The sequence below is a fragment of the Sarcophilus harrisii genome, chromosome 4 (genome assembly GCF_902635505.1).
Source record: "Sarcophilus harrisii chromosome 4, mSarHar1.11, whole genome shotgun sequence".
NCBI classification, from domain to species: Eukaryota; Metazoa; Chordata; class Mammalia; order Dasyuromorphia; family Dasyuridae; genus Sarcophilus; species Sarcophilus harrisii.
Genome location: NC_045429.1, coordinates 3,210,223 through 3,227,524, shown reverse-complemented (window position 1 = coordinate 3,227,524; position 17,302 = coordinate 3,210,223). Strand labels below are relative to the sequence as shown.

At 54.4% G+C, this 17,302-nt stretch overlaps 1 protein-coding gene across 1 annotated transcript in view; it reads left to right on the top strand.

The window, feature by feature from the left end:
* The window catches only part of TNNI3K (TNNI3 interacting kinase), a 285,034-nt gene that overhangs the window by 2,239 nt on the left and 265,493 nt on the right, over positions 1–17,302 (top strand). The window contains exons 3-9 of the mRNA XM_031968361.1: positions 5,565–5,650; positions 7,268–7,392; positions 7,662–8,018; positions 8,125–8,217; positions 12,979–13,111; positions 14,401–14,546; positions 14,840–14,968. Coding sequence (XP_031824221.1) covers positions 5,565–5,650; positions 7,268–7,392; positions 7,662–8,018; positions 8,125–8,217; positions 12,979–13,111; positions 14,401–14,546; positions 14,840–14,968 — 1,069 coding nt within the window. The remainder of the gene's footprint in view (positions 1–5,564; positions 5,651–7,267; positions 7,393–7,661; positions 8,019–8,124; positions 8,218–12,978; positions 13,112–14,400; positions 14,547–14,839; positions 14,969–17,302) is intronic.

The following is a 17,302-nucleotide window of genomic DNA, read 5'->3' as shown; positions in this document are numbered from 1 at the left end:
GTCCCCAGTGATTAACACAGTGGTGGGCGCGCAATTGGTCTGTCCTTGATGCTTCTTGACTGACTCGCCATTCCCTGAGCCAGGAAAACTTTCTGGATCGAAGCGGGACCAGAATTCTGACGAGCTCCTTGGGCGCCAGGTCAGAGGAGCCAAGGCGGCAGCGATGCTGGGCTGGAATCATGCTGCTCTGGGGCTTTGGGACCCAGGGCTCTCAGCCATCCTCTGAGAGTCATGCCATGTAGAAGGCGCAGCTCGCAATGAGGTTAGGACCCCCAGCCTCAGCCAGGCCCCAGGGACCTTGGGCCAAGCACTCCCTTGATGTCTCTGCACCTCGGCTTCCTTCTCACAAATGGGAGGGTTGGTCTTGACGGCTGGGAATGTCCCTTCCAGCTCTACATCTCAAAACTTGGGATCTTAAAAAAAAAAAAAAAAAAAAAAAAAAAAAACCTCTGTCATCCCTCCAACTCACGACCTTCTTTCTGTCTTTCTGACTTTCCCTTGAGTATCCCAAATATATCATTATTAAATTAATAACAAAATATACAGCTGACTCTCTGAATATTCGGGCCAGTTACGTGTGACACAGCCAATTTTTGTCAACTATTCCAGTGTTATATTTTAATAAGCAACCATTTGGGGTTACAGTAGATGTCAACGTGGAAAGGGGGAGTATCATAAGAAAGAAGCTTAATTGGATCACAAAACTTCGTACTCTTCTGGGTAAAAGGTAAAGTCTTTTTAAAAAATAGCTTCATTATGCTACAAGAAAGGAAGTAACCTTTGGGTGCAGAACCACCATTTTTAATGGCCCACGCTACATTCTGCCAGAATTTATTATTAGCAATATATTCATAATTGCTGCTTCGTTTTAATTAGCAACTCCATCCCTGCCCCGGCAAGCTCTATGAACTCATTAGGATCTGTTAAGGTACTGGATGGTATGGCAGATGACAATGAATGTAAGGGGAAATTAGAAAGTCAATTGGGCTTAGGATGTTAGACTACATGGGAGGTGTTCAATTGGCAGGGAGTTTGATGCACACTGTTACTTTAGAACAGGCAAAAAGGAGAGAAAATTAAATTTCTCTCCTAGGAATGATGTGTTTTAAAATCTTGAATATTTTAATTGCATATATCAAAACAGAAACATTTCACCAGAAGTCAATGGGAAATGAAAATTAGTGTCTAAATATAACCACAAAAGTAACTTCCATTAAAAAAAATCCCATTCTAGTTATTAAAGTTGAGCCCAAAAAAATGTACTATGACGAATCTCAAGGGCTAAATATCCTTAGGGTCTAGTCTCCTGCTGATTCACTTCACTGGCAGAAAGAGACATTGGATGTGAAAGAAGTGGGGAAAGTGTGGAGAGAGCACGCCGAGAGTAGGCAGGAGCTTTGTCCTCAACAGGAGAGTTGACAAGGGGAATTGACAATCAGCAAAGAAACAAATATCTTTTTAAATGACTTTTTCCCACCTTTCAAAACATCAAGAAATAAGAGACTTGTCTGGCTAATGTTTTTTTTTTTTTTTTTAAATCTGCTTTATTGCTACCTTTTCATCTTTCCAGCAGACTGAATTTCCCCTTTTCCTAAAGAAAAACAATTAAGCCGAGAGACTCCATATGGAGACGGGGCTCTGCCTCAGGCGCCTTCCCTCTCTCTGGTCCGTTCATGAGGCATCTTCTTCCATCTTCATTAGCTGGTTAGTGACTCAGAGTTCTCCTCTTTTGGGTCATCTTTTCCCTTCCTACCAGCCTTATCTTAAAGTTCGTTTTAGGGACTTTAAATTCATCCCTTTTAGTAGCAAAGTAAATCTAGTCATGGGTCCATGATAGGAGACTCACCAAATCGCAGAGTTGGAGGGAAACGCAAAGCCCCTCCAGCCCAAACCAGAGCTAAGGATTCTCTTTATAATCCCAGCAGTGAATGGTCCTCTTGCCTTTGCTGGAAGCCCTCCACTGGGGGCAGGCCTCTTCCTTCCCAGGAGGGCCCACACCAAACTCTAGTTATTGGGAAGTTTATCATCTGTCCCTCTGTCCTTTTATTTATGTGTTAGCTTATTTTAATCAAATCTGTCTTTTCCTCTAGGCAGTTTCTATACTTTTACTCCCCACAATTCTCCCAATTATCCCAAATTGAATCTCTCTTCCCGAGGGCAGCCTTCCAGATATCTGGCGATAACTCCTATACCTTCCAGCCCTTCTTCCTCCTATCTCTGCAGCTTATCAGAAGCCTTCAAGAAATATGGTGGAGGGCGGAGATGGGATCCCGGCAGAGAACAGTGGGAAATGTCACTCCCTCATTCCTTGGAATTGTGCCTCCGGACATATGTTCCAGTGGCCTCTTTGTCAGTTTCTTTAGTGTTAGCTAAAAAGTCAAAGGAACTGTGGAGAGCACTATTTCTCTATGGGAGAAGAAAATATATCTGCCTTTTCTATTTTAAGCAAATTTTAGAGGACTTTTATGTTTATAATGTCCACAATTCTTCAATGTCTGCATTCCCTTCCCTCTTTCAGAGAGCCATCCCTTATCACAAACTATATAAAGAGGGGGAAAGCAGGTCAGCAAACTAAAAACTTCCATCACTGTAGTATTCCATACCAGGAATCAACATGGGAACAGGTCACAGTCTCACAGGTTTCTCTTTCTGGGAGCCAAACTTGGTCACTAAAATGTCAGTTTCAGTTGTTTTGTTGTGATGTCTCCTTCTCTTTTTTCTTTTACTCACTGCATATAGTATCATCCTGGGTGCTCTTAAGATACTTTTTAGTCGTTCATGTATCGTCCCTTGCATTTATATTCATCAGCCTCATCGTTTCTTTTCTAGACATACTCCAGTTAGCGCGCATCTACTTTAATTCTGGCTCTTTGCTTCTACAAATATGAATATATAAATATTTTGGTGTATGTGGGGCCTTTGATTCTATTGTCACTAGCTTCTTTAATATCTCTAACTAGTTATCGGTATTAGATAACTAACATCTAACATAATATCTGAAACAATGCAGATGAACCTTTTAGTCACTTGATTCCCTTAATTCCAAATGTATTTTTTCCAGAACGATTGATCCAACTCGTGGCTCTGCTGCTGTGCACTGCCCCTTGTTGCACCTAGTTCTCTATTAGAATCAGCTGGTCCCCCCTGTATTGGAAGTTTTCCTTCTCTTGATCATCCTTGTCATTTGATTTCCCTGACTATTGCCGATGGCGTTCTTTCTAGCCCTCTATGATGTTGGAGACATTTATGTGTATAAGAACTGAGGGCTATGGGGGAGAACGCAAGGTCTCTCCACAGTCAGAGAACAGAAGAAGAAGCCACGGGGCATCTTTGTCCACTAGAGCTGTATTCAGCACGATCGGGTCCCTTTTGCACAACCCCCCTGACAATGACTTCTCACTTGGTGTCAGCTTTGTCCAGTTGCAGGTGGGCCACACTGCTGTGCTTTGGGCTTTTTGATCAGTACCGATTTGATTCAGAACAGCTGTGGTCATTCATACCAGTAAATGTTTCACCATCATTTCTCTGGTAGGAAAAAACAATACGCTGAACCCAGTCTTTAAGCGTACCTTCAGCTTGGAGATTTTCGGGATGGCTTTCTTAAGTCTCAACAATCTACAAGTCAGTCGATCAAACTCTGCTGATTTCTCGGTGTAAGCGTTCATCTGGAAAACTTAACCATCCTTTTCTGCCCTGGTTCAGATGGACTCCAGCACACACACACACACACACACACACACACACACACACACACTCCAGGGAAGTCAGGGTATGTTGCAAATGGGGTACAACAATGGCCGCTCCACCCTAAGATGGGCATTTTCAGAAAATAAGGGCTATACGGTTGACTAGCTGTAAACCCGATAATAAGGCACAGTTGTGTTCCATAAAGTGACTGTTACCATGAGAGATCTGCTTATTAGCCGCCTCCCTAGGATGTACTCTTATCCATTTGTACCTTCCCCGTTCTGTCAGGTCTGTGCTATTAAAATAAGTGCAAAACAAGGGTTTGTGTTAGAATGAGGCGGTGCTGGGAGGGTAGAAGGAAATCAGAAGGAAAAGTTGCAGGACGTGGTTGGGAATGTCGGCTCCAGCTCTGCTCGTTCAGGGCCACCCTTGACCTCAGGATGCTTCCAAGCCGTCCCTTTTGCCCGTCCCCCACTACGCTGGTCCCAGCACGGATCTGCTAATGGCTGCACAGGACGTTATAAATGTAAAATACCTTCTAAATGTCAGCTCTTATGTCCATTAAAGCAAAGGACAGCAAGGGTTTTCACTCCTGGCCAGAGGAAGGGGGCCACTAGCTAGGAGGGGGCGAGCGGGGCCAAGAGAGAAGGCCCAGAGTGTGAGAGAATTTGTATTTCTTGCTTCCTAACAAATGAAGGTCTCAGGCAGCATGGAGGGCGGGTAAGAGCGGCAGTGGTCTGGGGATGAAGGGGACAGTCAGGAGGAGTGTGCACCAGCCATTTTCAGGAGAGAACCAGATACAACCAGGGGCAGGGGACGGACCAGCAAAGGCAACATCCAAACAGGGGCAGCAGGAAAAGTGCTGGGATCTCTCCAAAGAAATCCATTGCTTTGGGGTCATAGGGAGCTTGGGCCAACTGGAGGTCCTAGCCCCAGGACAGGAGCTGCTCTCATTGTTTGGTGACACGGATTCCTGATGAAGGAGGGCTGTGAGAGAACGTGATTCTTCTGGAGGACAGACTGAGAAAAGGGAAGCAGTGGGACGCCTGTGTCTGTCCTCGGCAAAGTCGCATCGAGGAGGCAGGAGTGGGACTGGGGGGAACGCTCACCAAGGATCCGTGGAAGGAGAGGCAGATCCAGTTCTTGGGTGATAACGTACTGCAGCCCCTCTGACCAGAGCGGAGAGGGAGCAGATCGCAGCCTGGCTGGGGCATTTAACCCTCCAGGAGCCAGTAACCCCAGGCTTGTCTCCGGGACCATGTTATTCTTCTAGAAGTGCAAGAAGTGACGCAGGGGACTTGCCTCTGCTCCAGGCCTGATGAGGAAGGAGCCTGTGCTGACGTGGAGGCGGCTGGAATTTTGGGGGTCTGGAACCTGCCATGGCAAAGTTAGAGCAGAAGGGAAAGACTCCTGTAGCCTGGCACAGACTCCTGTAACCTGACACTCACCCTGGATTTGGGGAGGGCAGGTCATGAAGGAGGAAAATGAGGCCAGGCACAGGGCTAAGCACGGGGGAGAGAAAGAAGGACAGACACCATATTCCTGCCCTCAGGGAGCTGACCGGTGGGGAGACTGTGTGCCAGTGTACAGGCCTGATGTCCACAATGCAAAGGAAGATACTGTCAAAAAGCTACAGGTGCTGACGGAGAAATGGGCCCAGCCCTGGATCCAAATCACTCCCCACTGCCACTTGAACGGTTTTCTCTTATGTTGAGCCATTTGCTTGGCGTGGGGTGATCTCTGTATGCAGAAAGGTAACAAGGGGGGGGGAGTTTTTTCTGCAGTTATAATAATCGGTTTCCCTTCTACAGTTTTCCAAATGAAAGACAATATACTGAAAGATTAAATATGTGATCATCTGTAAAATCTCTTTGCAGCTCTGATGAAGCCTTCAGCAAAGTCAATTTAAATTTCCGCACCGAAAACCGGCTGTCCTTACTCCATTTGTGCTGCATTTGTGGGGGTGAGTACCTGAGCTCTCCGGCTTTCTCCAGGGTCGCCCCCCACCCCGGGGCAGAGCATTCTCACGTTGGGCCTGGCCCTGCCCCTTCAGACTCTGGCGACATTTAGTCGTAGTGCAGACCAGTGGCCAGGAGCCTGCTTGACTTAGTTCTGAGTTAGAGTAGCCATGAGTCCCAAACCTGTGATTATTTAAAAACTGAAGGCCGTTTTCCCCCAGAATTGTGCCTGCCAGTCGAGCAAAAGGCAGATGTTAAAGTCAGAGGCATTAAAGTCTTACCCAAAATATTGTCATTCAACACGCATTTATTTTGTGCCGCGCATGTTAATGAGCATGAAGCAAGCAAGGAAAAACAAGAAAGGGGCTCGCCTTCAGGGAGCCCACTCTCAGGGCAGGAGGCAAGAATCAGCGACTTCATGATAGGTCTGGAAGAGACAAGAGGGAATCTTAGAGCGAAGGCTCCGGGATCTAGGAGGAAGGCAACCCTAAACTAGCAGAGTGTTATTCAGGATCCTTGGGATGCACAGAAAGGAAAGAAACAAGCCTACAGCCTCCTCCCCTCTTTTGAAGGACTCCCTGTCTAATGGTGGAGACAGTGGGCTATCTGCCCTCCCAAAAAGGCTGGGGACGTTGGAGTCGGGCCAGCAAAGGGAAAGTCCAAAGATTGAGGGGAGCTCGAGAAGCTTCCAGTGGGGAAGAATAAGGGAAACGTTTCTCCAGCCTCCCCACTTCTAGTCCTTCCCTCCGAGACCCTCTCCAGTCGTTTCTCTCTCCCTCTCCTTTGTGCGTTCTTGGGCGTGTTGTCCCCCCGTTAGATTGGAAGCTCCTTTAGGACGGACAGTGTCATTTGCCCTTCTTTGGATCCCCAGCTCTCATCCCAGGGCCTGGCTTAGGAAGGGACTGACTAAGGAACCTTGTGTCTTTATCTTGACTGTACCCTCCACCTTACACCGAACCCCCTCATTTTGTTTATATCCTCAGACCTCTTCACCAATGGGATGCTTGAGGAACTGGAAAGGGGAGGAAGTGGTTCATAAGGAGCACAGTAGGGAAATTAAAACTAAAAGATGGAGAAGGTGTGGAGGAATCTTTAGAACATTTTAAACCAATTTGGAAGGTGCAGAGAAAATGGAAGCCACTGAGGAGTGCTGGAGCAACAGCAGAACAGCAGCCCTCTCATTCTCTGCCTTCTTGGCCCTTCCCTACTCAGTCTTTCTTCCAGGGTGCCTTCGGTAATATGAGCACTCATACCTAGTGGGTGGATTGACAGAATTTTTAGGAAGGGAGTGGATGCTCTCTGTGTCTCAGGGAATGTCTGATGGAGCTACGTGGGTCCCTGGGACCCGACCATGGCTTTCCTCTGCATGATTTCCCAGGCACCCTGCTCCCTTTTCTCCATTACCTAAATTAAGATAAACCTGATCACCCCATGGATAGGGAGGCCCCTACATGAGAGCACCACAGAAGAGCCTGTTTCAAGCCTGCGAAGGCCATTGAAGGGAAACAATTGATAGGAGCTAAAAGAAAAATGGCTGACTTGCCCGCAATGAACCTTTTTGAGCATCTAACTCATGTTTAGGCCTTTGTATTGAATCAGCTCTTTCCATTTTCTCATCCAAGGCAACAAGTCCCACATCAGAAGCCTCATGCTAAAAGGGCTGCGCCCATCTCGGCTGACAAGAAATGGATTTCCAGCTCTGCACTTGGCAGTTTACTTGGTAAGTCGTTTGGGGCCTATTAATAAGGCACAGGGAGCCTGAGGAGCGTGGACCGCCCGAGTTGTCCCCTTCTAGCTTCCCCACAGGCCACTAGAAGTTACCTTGTCCCATAACCCTCTAGTGCAAAGAAGGCCAGGGGAGACTCAGGAACAGACTGGGGAAGGGGCCCCAGTTCTTCTTGGATCTAAGGGCACCCCACTTCTCACCCGGGCTGAGGGGCCTATGCCTAGTGAGAGAGGCCCCAGGTCAGCCAGAAGAGGAAACTCAGGTCCCAGATCTGAGGTTCCTTCCTCTAGGTCAGAGGCAGAAAGCGTCAGAGAGTGCCCGGAGAGGAGCTGCAGTGGATCCGGCTGGAGAGGCAGCCGGGACCGAGTGTGAACCACAGAAAGTGGGGAGCCCCTGAAAGCCTTCAGTGTGCTGAAGGGCCACAGGCTGATGATGCAGGCAGTAAGGAAGTGGGGAGCCCTTGTAGGGGGCTGCCCTTGGGAGTGGCGGCTTGGAGAGACGTGGAAGAAATGGGATTGATGCAGGAACTGCGGCAGTTTGGGCCTGGGGGGGAGAAGAGGAAAGTCACTGACAACCTGGGAAATGGAATGGGAATGGCAGCTCATGGAGTTGTCGCTATCAGAAATAGGGAAGTCGGCCAGAGGAAGGTTGGCTGGGGATATGTCAGTTGGAACTGATAATGGGATGGTCGTATGTCTAACTCCCTGTGCTGAATCCCACTGCCTGTCTGGGGGGGGGGGGGCTTATCCCCAGCTGAATGTCCACCTCGCACCAGCCTATGCTGCCAAAGGCAGCATCCAGAAGGGCTTGCCTTTCCTGCACCTGCCATTTGGATCCCATCACCTGGTGTGTGGGGGCTCTCTTTTGGGGGGACAGGGAGAGAACGCTTAGCATCTTCTAGACACTGGCAAGAAAAGCGCTCACCTGAGCATAAGCACGGCCCACTTCCCTCTGAAGTAACAGAGACTGGGACACCCTCAGGTGATGGTCACTCGGAAGGCGTGAGCCGAACGTGGGAAGGGGCAGACAAAGAGGCTGTTAGTCCTTCAGGGCTTGTCAAGTGCTTGCTGAGGCCCCATGTAAGGACAGACAGAACAACTGCAGGGGAAGCTCAGAGGAACGGGGCGGGGGGACTGGGCGAAGGAAGGAGTGGGATGGGGCAGGGAATGGAGGAATTGGAGGTGAAGAGGGAGGGCACGACTGATGCGAAACCACATGAGTGGGTCTCAGTTCTCTGGGCCAGGCCCAGAAAGCCCCCAGGAGGACCTGAGGGAGGCCATCGTCAGCTGCGCCCAGTACAGTGACCTCGAAAAGGCCACTGCCCGCCTCCCGCATGGCTGAGGGGGATGAGGAGTCAGCCTGTCCAGGCCCAGATGACGCCTCCCTTCTGACGGATGGCCTTCCTTGGCAGGCCTGGAAGCTGCTGCAGGTGCTTGTTTTTCTGCACGTTTTTCCCATTTCTTCTCCTTTTTGGATACAAGGTTCAATTAATCAGTTGGTAGTGCATGCAGTCATCCAAAAACACTCGGTTCATGAAGAAAATTTCCTAAAATCACTGGCCCTTTTGAGAAGAGATCAGATAACTGACATTCAGCCTCATACTCTCCCTCTTTTCCCTCTAAGGATTCTTGTTTTTGTAATTGAGACAGACACTGACTTAGTGGATCACATTCATCAAGAATTTAAGGCATCAATTATTAAATAAAAAAGAAAAAGAGGCTTTGAATCACCAGATTTCCACAAACAGCATCTGAAACAATACTTCACTCGGCTTCTCCCTTAATTGCCATTTTATCCATTTGACCAATAAATGGGAAGAGCTGGGACCAGTCATATTTCCTAGTCAAAAACTGCAGCAATTGCTCCATGGTATTTAACCTGATTGCACTTAGGCTGCCATCAGACATCAGATAATTCCCCTTCTTTATGTATATACCAACATACTCCCTCTTAAAGAAGAACGTTAGAGAATGGCGAGTTATTGTGTCACAAAGAACCTTCTCATTGGAAGGAACCTCCCCTCAAAGTCCATCTGCTCCAACCTGGGCACGAGAGGTAAACTTCTCTAAGGTTTTGGCCACAAAGTGCTCACCCTTTCTCTCCTCAAAGACTTCAGGGACAGAGCTCTGCTGACCGCTGACCCTAGAACAGAACACTCTGACCCTAGAACAGAACACTCCGTCCTCAGCTTGCTCTATTTTGGGGACGTTTCCTTTCACATTCAGCCCAAATCAGTCTCTCTGAACTTCCTTCCTTTGTTCTGAGACAGCCGGCTGGCTCCGCAGTGCCGTACCTTGACTCCCCTCTTTTCTGACCTCTGATTCCTCTAAAGGCTCTCTGGGCCTCCTTCCTCCTCCTCCAACCTTTTCGCTCTCCCCCAACTCCGCTTCAGCTTCCTTTGCTAGAACATCTGTCTCTTTCCTCACAAGTGGGGATGACTCAAGGCAGCCTCCTAGGTCCTCCTCTTGATGAGTTTCACCATCATCTTTTGCAAACGATTATTTCCATCATCATCGTCGTCGTCGCCATCAGCACCATCGCCGTTATTTTACGGCTCCCAAATCTACCTGACTCCCTGCTGGGCATCTCACTAGGATGTCTGATGGACATCTCAAGAACCAAAGTCTGGTGGACTGAGGACTTGCTCAGTATGCAAAGCTCTCTGGACCTAGGAGACACAAAAAGACCCCAAAATAAGGAAAACGCCATCTCTGCCCTCAAGGGCTGTATGTTCTCCGCACACAGACCCAGTCTGTGTGAGGTGCCGGCCAATCTCTTTCTGAGGTGCACACACATACACACTCTGATCCCAGCGTCCTCCCAATCGATCAAGCCAATGGCCGCGCCACAGCGTGGACAACTTAGTCCAACGTGACTCTCCTTGATCTGACCCTCTTGGATCCTAGAGCTCCCGATTGTCATTTATAAACACAGAAAAGCCTTCCTTTTAAAAATATATTGAAGGGCTTTCCAGGAATCAAAGCCAAGACTTTGCTAAAGCCTGAAGAATTCATTGTCTTTCCTTTTCAAGAAGAACCTCTGCCCACTGCTGCTGTCCTTCACATTTCCTTCCTAATCATGGACAAGTTCATCAGGGACCTTGTGGTCAACACATTGAAGCAATATTCATGACTATCCACCGTAGTAGAGACCCAGAAGACAAATTATATATATATATATGGGAAATTATAACTGCCACCTTCGAGATCCTGAGCCATAACTGGGGGATAACATACATGGACGTATGTGAAAATGTTTAAGTCACAACAGGGTTGGAAATCTAGGCTGCTGCTCCAGGACAAAAACAGCAGGATCGAGAAATCGAGGAAGCCTTTACAGGAGGGAGGGCAGCTGACCCGTGCCTTAAAGATCCAGATGGAGAGGCAGGGATGGAGAAGAAGGGACCTCTGGCTTTCCTGAATCCTCAGAGTTAGAAGGAAGCAGGAAGACACTGGGAAAAAGGGAGGATTCATTTGATGGAAAGTAGAATTAAAGTGGTATTGAGAGGTAAAGGTGGAAAGAAATTATGGAAACAGAAATTATGAAATTATGGACTTATGGGGACAGGATTCAGACTGAACATTGTTTGGCTGCTTGTTCTATCAGGTGTGAAGCTGACTTCACACCCGTTACTGTCCCTCTCCATTTCCACATTCCATGATTTGGGGATTGGAGCAGAAAGCACTTGGAGCTCTTCCAGCCACAGCCCTTTTACCAGTCAGAGAGCTGAGCCAGGAAAGAAAAAGGGCTCTCTCTCTCTCTCTCTCTCTCTCTCTCTCTCTCTCCCCCCTTTTCCTCTATCTCTCTGTCTCTATCTTTCTCTCTTTTCCTCTCTCTCTGTCTCTCTCTGTCTCTCTTTTTCTCTCTATTCTCTCTATTCTCTCTCTGTCTGTCTCTCTCTGTCTCTCTCTGTCTCTCTCTCTCTCTCTCTCTGTCTCTCTCTCTGTCTCTCTCTCTCTCTCTCTCTCCACTCTCCTCTCCACACTTCCACTATCCCACCTCGTCTCATTTCTTCCCTTCAATCTAAACAGGATAAAAATCCTCCCTTCTCTAATTCCTCCTCTTGAACGTTATCAAGCACCTTTGTTCTCTCTTCTGCTCTCACCACCGGCACACAAACACCAGAGACCCCAACACGGAGCCTTAAGCAGGCCTAGCACTTCAATCTAAAACAGGATGAATACCGGCCCCAAAGCGATTGTGAAGGCCTAAGAAAGGCTTATTTCTTGTTGTCTTCCTTCAACAAAACAGACCTGTAGGACCCCATTTGCAGATTCTCCTTTGATGGCACTTGCACAGGACTTGGCAGCCTCGAAGGAGCTTCCTTCTCAAAATAGCACCTATGGAGCTTAGCTTTTCCCGGTTGTTCAAGACAAACCCAGCCCCGCATGTACCAGTCGGTGTCCGCCATCTAGTGTCCCTAGGGCTCCCGGCTTCCTCACAAATATGGCCAACCTTTGGCCAGGGTTTAGGGCTTAATCAAGTTGTTTCCTCAAGAGTGGCCCCTGCGCGGAAGGAGGGGCCAGCTCTAGGGGTCCATGCCCCAAAGACCTAACCCGTACCAGACCTGCACCTTTGGTGCAGGCCGCAGGCAAGGTCTTCATCAAATTTTACTCTGGGTTGGGGCCACGAGGACTCGGGCAGGGTGCCTTCCCCACTCAGGCTTAGGAACAGAGCCTGCATTTGAAGCCTCAGGCCTGGGGCTGCTGCCCTCCGAGCGGGCGGTGGGTCCTCACAGACCCTTGGAGGTTCCCCGCCTGGGGGCCTTGGAACGAGCTGGGAACCCGGAGGAGCCTGCTGACCTCTGCTGGGGGCAAGTGCATCATCTGTTCCCGCCCTGCATGCTCCCTGGCGCAGCCTGGGGACCAGGGGCCTTCTATCTTGAGGGTCAGGAGTATGATAGTTGGTCCTCCTCCTCTTCTTCCTTCCTTGTACAGCCTGGGGACCAAGGGGCCTTGTATCCTAGGACAAGGGGGTCAGGAGGCCTTGTGTCCTAGAGCCTGGGGGCAGGTGGATTTGTATCTAGAGCCAAGAGACCAGGGGGATGGGGAAGGCTTCCTGTGCCTGGGGGGTGGGGAGGAGAAGGGGCCCAGGCCACACCCAGGCCTGCTGGTTCTTTGTCCCTCAGTGAGGCTCTGGGTCTCTTCTCCCTTAACAAAGCTGTCATCCAGTGTCATCATCCAGTGTCACTGGACTCAGGACCACTTTCTAATCTGGGCTCTGCCACTGGCCTCAGTTTCTCCATCTGTAAATACAAGACTGGCACTTGATGGTCTCTTGGCTCCCTCTTGTCCTTTACTCTTAAAGCCCCATTCCTGCTCCCTCTCTACCCAAGCCCTTGTAGCCCTAATCACTTGTGCCCTGGGACAGCTAATTATTCCTTCCATGAAGCCGTAGCATAGCAGCCCCTAATCAGTGCTCGCTGAATCCAGCTTTGGGGGGCTCACTCACTCATTCAGAGCTGGCAGTCCTGTCCAGAAGAACTCCTTGTCCGTGCTCTTCGGAGCCCTCGTCCGATCGGACAGCTCGGTGCCCCCTTTGTCCAGCACACACTCTTGGGAGAGCAGACCCCATTCTGTTTTGAAACATTAAGCCCCTGGCCCTTAGGTGGCATTGCTGTGTCCTGTCCGTTTCCTGGTTCGGACCCAGCATCATTTGAAAAAAATCAATTTCTTTGCCCTGTGTTTGCGTAAGGAAACCCTGCCCGTCCTTTTGACGGCCATTCCCAATGCCAGCCTTGGTAGAACCTTCATTCCTATAGGAAGAGCCGGCTTATTCTCTTCTACTATATAATGTGCTCAGTAATAAATGGAGGCAGCTTTACTAGGCTCCCGATGCGCATAATGCTTCCACCTTCCTCAAACGGACGCTAGGAAGCGAGTTTATCACCAGCTGGACTTAAAATGTTCCTCAGGGGAAAAGGGCTGCCCCCCCTCTTTTTCAGCTTGTTTCCCCCCGGCCAGGACCCCAGGTTTGGAAGGCCCCCAAGGGCTTTTCCACTTATTTTCCTCGTTTTGGGGCACTTTTCTGGCTCCCCGGGCCCCAAGATTTGCCCACCTTTCCTCCCGGACGCAGGCGGTTTCCCACGCCCTTTAGACCCGGGGGCCGGCGGACCCCCAGGGAATCAATCAGGCTCCTTCCCTCGGGGCAGTGTTTACCTGCCAGCCCTGGAGGGGCACTGGCAGCCCGGCCCAGTGGGAGGCATTCTCCAGGCCTTTCCCAGGGGCAGTCTTTGATCCGCCTGGACGGCCCGCCCCTCCGGCCCGGGCCACATGCATGCCGCCTTCCCCTGGGACCGCCTGTAAGCCCAGAACCGGGCAGCTTGAGGCCCGGGGCCCTTGCCTCCCTAGAGGGTTTCCCCTCTTATTTCACCCTTCTCCCGAAACATGGCCCTCGCAACTCCTCCAGGAAGCTTCCCCAACGGGCCGTTCCCCCAGGACTGCCATTGCCAGGCCCTGCCTGCCGCGGACCCCTGCCCACCAGGGGTCTGCCCGCCAGGCCCTTGCCGACGCCCCGGCCTCCTGCCCTCCCCAGGGGGCCTCCGCGCCTTTCCCCTCCTGAAACCCATCCCGCCCCCAGGAACCCTCCTGCCCCCAGGAACCCTCCCTCCCTGGGATTCTCCTGCCCCAGGGCCCTCCACTGGCCCCAGGAGCTCCTCCGCCCCCAGGACCTTTCCTGCCCCCGGGACCTCCTGCCTCCCAGGGACCTCCTGGCCCCCGGGGACCCTCCCTGCCCCCAGAGACCCTCTGCCCCAGGGGGTCCCTGCCCCAGGGACCCCCCTCTGCCCCAGGACCTCCTGCCCCCAGGGAACCCTCCTCCCCACCAGGGACCCCCTGCCCAGGACCCTCCTGCCCCCCGGGACCCTGGCCCCCCCCCAGGGGAACCCTCCGCCCCCCCAGGGACTCCTGGCCCCCCCCAGGGCTCCTGCCGGCCCCCCCAGGGCCCTCCTCCCCACCCCGCCTCCCAGGCCCGCCCCCCAGACCCTCCCGCCCCGGGACCCTCCTGCCCCCCAGGGACTTCCTCCCCCAGGCCTGCTGTCCAGCCATGGGGCCTGCGGGATTGATGCAGGAGCTCAGAGCCAGTGCGCCGGGATCGGGGACGGCTCCTGGGCCTGGCAGGGTGCCGGGGCCGGAGCCATTGCCACCCCAGGGCTACTGCATGGCTCCTTGCCCCAGGTGAGCGCCTGGGCCTGCCCCTAGGGACGTGCTCCGTGCACTCCAGGCCACTGGGACTCAAGTCTTTCTCCCACTCCTGGCTCTGCACATGGTCAGCCCCCTGAACAAGCCACTGTGGACTCTTGCCCTTTGGCCTGCTCTTAGCCCCAGCTCCCCTCCTGCCAGCCCTGTGGCAACACTTGGTCCCACTGGACAGCTGCATGTGATTCCTGCCGAGGGAGCCGTGCATAGCACGCCGCTAGGAGCAGTGCTCAGCTGCCGACCAGCTGGTGACAGGCCACTCTCACATTCAGAGTGGCATCCTGCAGAGACTCCTTCCAGGTGCCTCGGAGCCCCTCAGGCTTCCACGGACGCTCGCCCCGCAGACACGGTCTTGGGAAGCAGACCCGCGGATCTGTGAACAAGCCCTGGCCGCAGGGACGGTGAGGCAGCGACTGCCGCCTGGTGGCCGCAGCATGCCCATGTGCAAATCATTCTGCCTGGTGCCCAGTAAAGCGTCAAGCCTGCCGTCCTGACGGACACGAAGGCCAGCGAGAGAGGGACGGCTGCATGGGCAAGGCCGGCAGCTCCAGATGGTCGTAAGGGAGGCGCTTTATGGCCCATGCATGTTCCCCGCTCCTCACGGGGACGCAGGGAGCGGTTCCGCAGGCTGGCCTTAGAGGACTCTCAGAGGAGGGACTCGGGCGCATGGGCCCGAGGACAGGGAGGAGCAGACAGGGCCAGAGGCGGGATCCGGGGGGGCCGCAGGGCCGCAGGACATGGGAGGGCAGGGCCAGGGGACAGAGGACGGGAGGCAGGGGCAGCAGGTCCAGAGGCATCGGATCTGGGAGGCCCTGGCCGCAGAGCTCGGACGGGAGGAGGGTTCCACTGCCCCTCAGGCGCCAGAGGGCACGGGGTGAGGGGAGGCAGCTGAGGCCGCAGGGGCGCAGAGGACGAGGAGAGGGAGGGCACAGGGGCCAGAGGGCGGGGAGGGAGCGGGCCCGGGACGCTCAGAGGCAGGGACGGGCGAGAGGCCGCCAGGGCCAGAGGGCAGGAGGCCAGGCGCAGGGCCAGAGGACAGGGAGGAGGGCATGAGGCGCCAGAGGGACGGGAGGAGACTGCGGGCGCGCAGAGCCAGAGGACGGGGAGGGAGGACGGCTGCAGGGCCGGGTGGAGGGGCCTCAGAGGACGGGGAGCGGAGGAGGCAGGGGCAGAGGCGACGGCAGGGATGGATGGGCGCGGCCTATGCAGGGCCCAGAGGGACTGAGGGAGGAATGGGCCCGGGGCCGAGGGACGGGGAGGAGAGCCTGAGGCCACAGGGCGGCCCAGAGGGACGGGGAGGGAGCCGGCAGCCAGAGGGACGAGGATGCGCGGGCCAGAGGGACGAGGGAGGCCTTGCGCGCAGGGGCCAGAGGACGGGGAGGGAGAGGGGCCCTTGCCGGGCCAGAGGGACTTGCAGGCCGCGCCGAGGAGGCAAGGCGCAGAGGCGCACGGGCAGGGAGGGGCGGCCCGGCCAGAGATGAGGGAGGCGGCCAGAGGTTGACGGAGGGAGGGGCCGCGGGCCAGAGGGACGGGGGGAGGCGGGCCGAGGGACTGAGGAGGGGAGGCTCGAGGCCGCAGAGAGCCAGGGGACGGAGGAGGCCCAGGGCCGCGGGCCCAGAGGGACGGGGAGGAGGAGCCCGGCCGGGCCTTGCGGCTGCCCAGAGGACGGCGGAGGGAGGGCGCAGGCCAGAGGGACGGGGAGGGAGGCGGGGCCAGAGGGACGGAGGAGGACCCGGGGCCAGTGAGGGGACCGAGGGAGGGCGCCAGAGGGCGGGAGGCCCAGGGCTCAGAGGGACAGGAGGGGCCGAGACGGGCAGAGGCGCGGGGCCAGAGGACAGGGAGGGAGAGGCGGGACTGAGGCCAGGAGGGCACCAGGAGGCGGAGCGCGGGCCTGCGGCCCAGAGGACAGGGAGGAGCGCTGCGGGCCTGAGGCAGAGGGACGGGAGGGAGGGGCGGCCAGGGGCCCAGGGCAGGGGCAGGAGGCCAGAGGGACGGGGAGGGCCAGGCCCGCGGGGCCAGAGGACGGGAGGAGGCCCGGCCGTCAGGGAGCCAGAGGGACGGGAGGAGGGAGGCGCGAGGGCCAGAGGACAGGAGGAGGGCACGAGGGAGGGCAGAGGAGAGGAAGGGGCCGAACGAGGGCCAGAGGGACGAGGGAGGAGGGCGCGGGGCCGCGGGGCCAGAGGGACGGGGAGGGAGGGCGCGGGGCCGCGGGGCCAGAGGGACGGGGAGGGAGGGCGCGGGGCCAGAGGGACGGGGAGGGAGAGGCACGCGGCCAAAGGGAGGGAGGGAGGCAGGGCGCAGGGGGCCAGAGGGACGGGGAGGGAGGGCGCGGGGCCGCGGAGAGAAGCCTCTGCCCTTCCCACGGGGCGAGCGCTGGATGCCGGACCCCTCTTCTCCCCGCCCGCCCCAGCCGCGACGTGGGGCGCACCCCCGCACTCGGCATTCCCGGGTTCCCACTGTGGCCGCCGATCCCGGGGCCGCCTCAGGGAGATTCCCCGCCCTCTCACTGGGATCATTGAGCAAAGCTGGATCAGCCCCAGAGGATAAACCTTAGGGACCGCGCTCCTTGTAGCTGGGACTCGGGAGCTCTCAGGCCCCTCGGTCCCCTCTGGGGAGCACAGGAAGGGACCCAAGTTAGGCGCTCCTTGCCGCGGTCCGAGCTACCACCGCCCCCCCCCGCCCCCCCAGTCCAGGGGCAGAATCACAGGAACTGGAGGTGAGCCAGTCAGTCACCT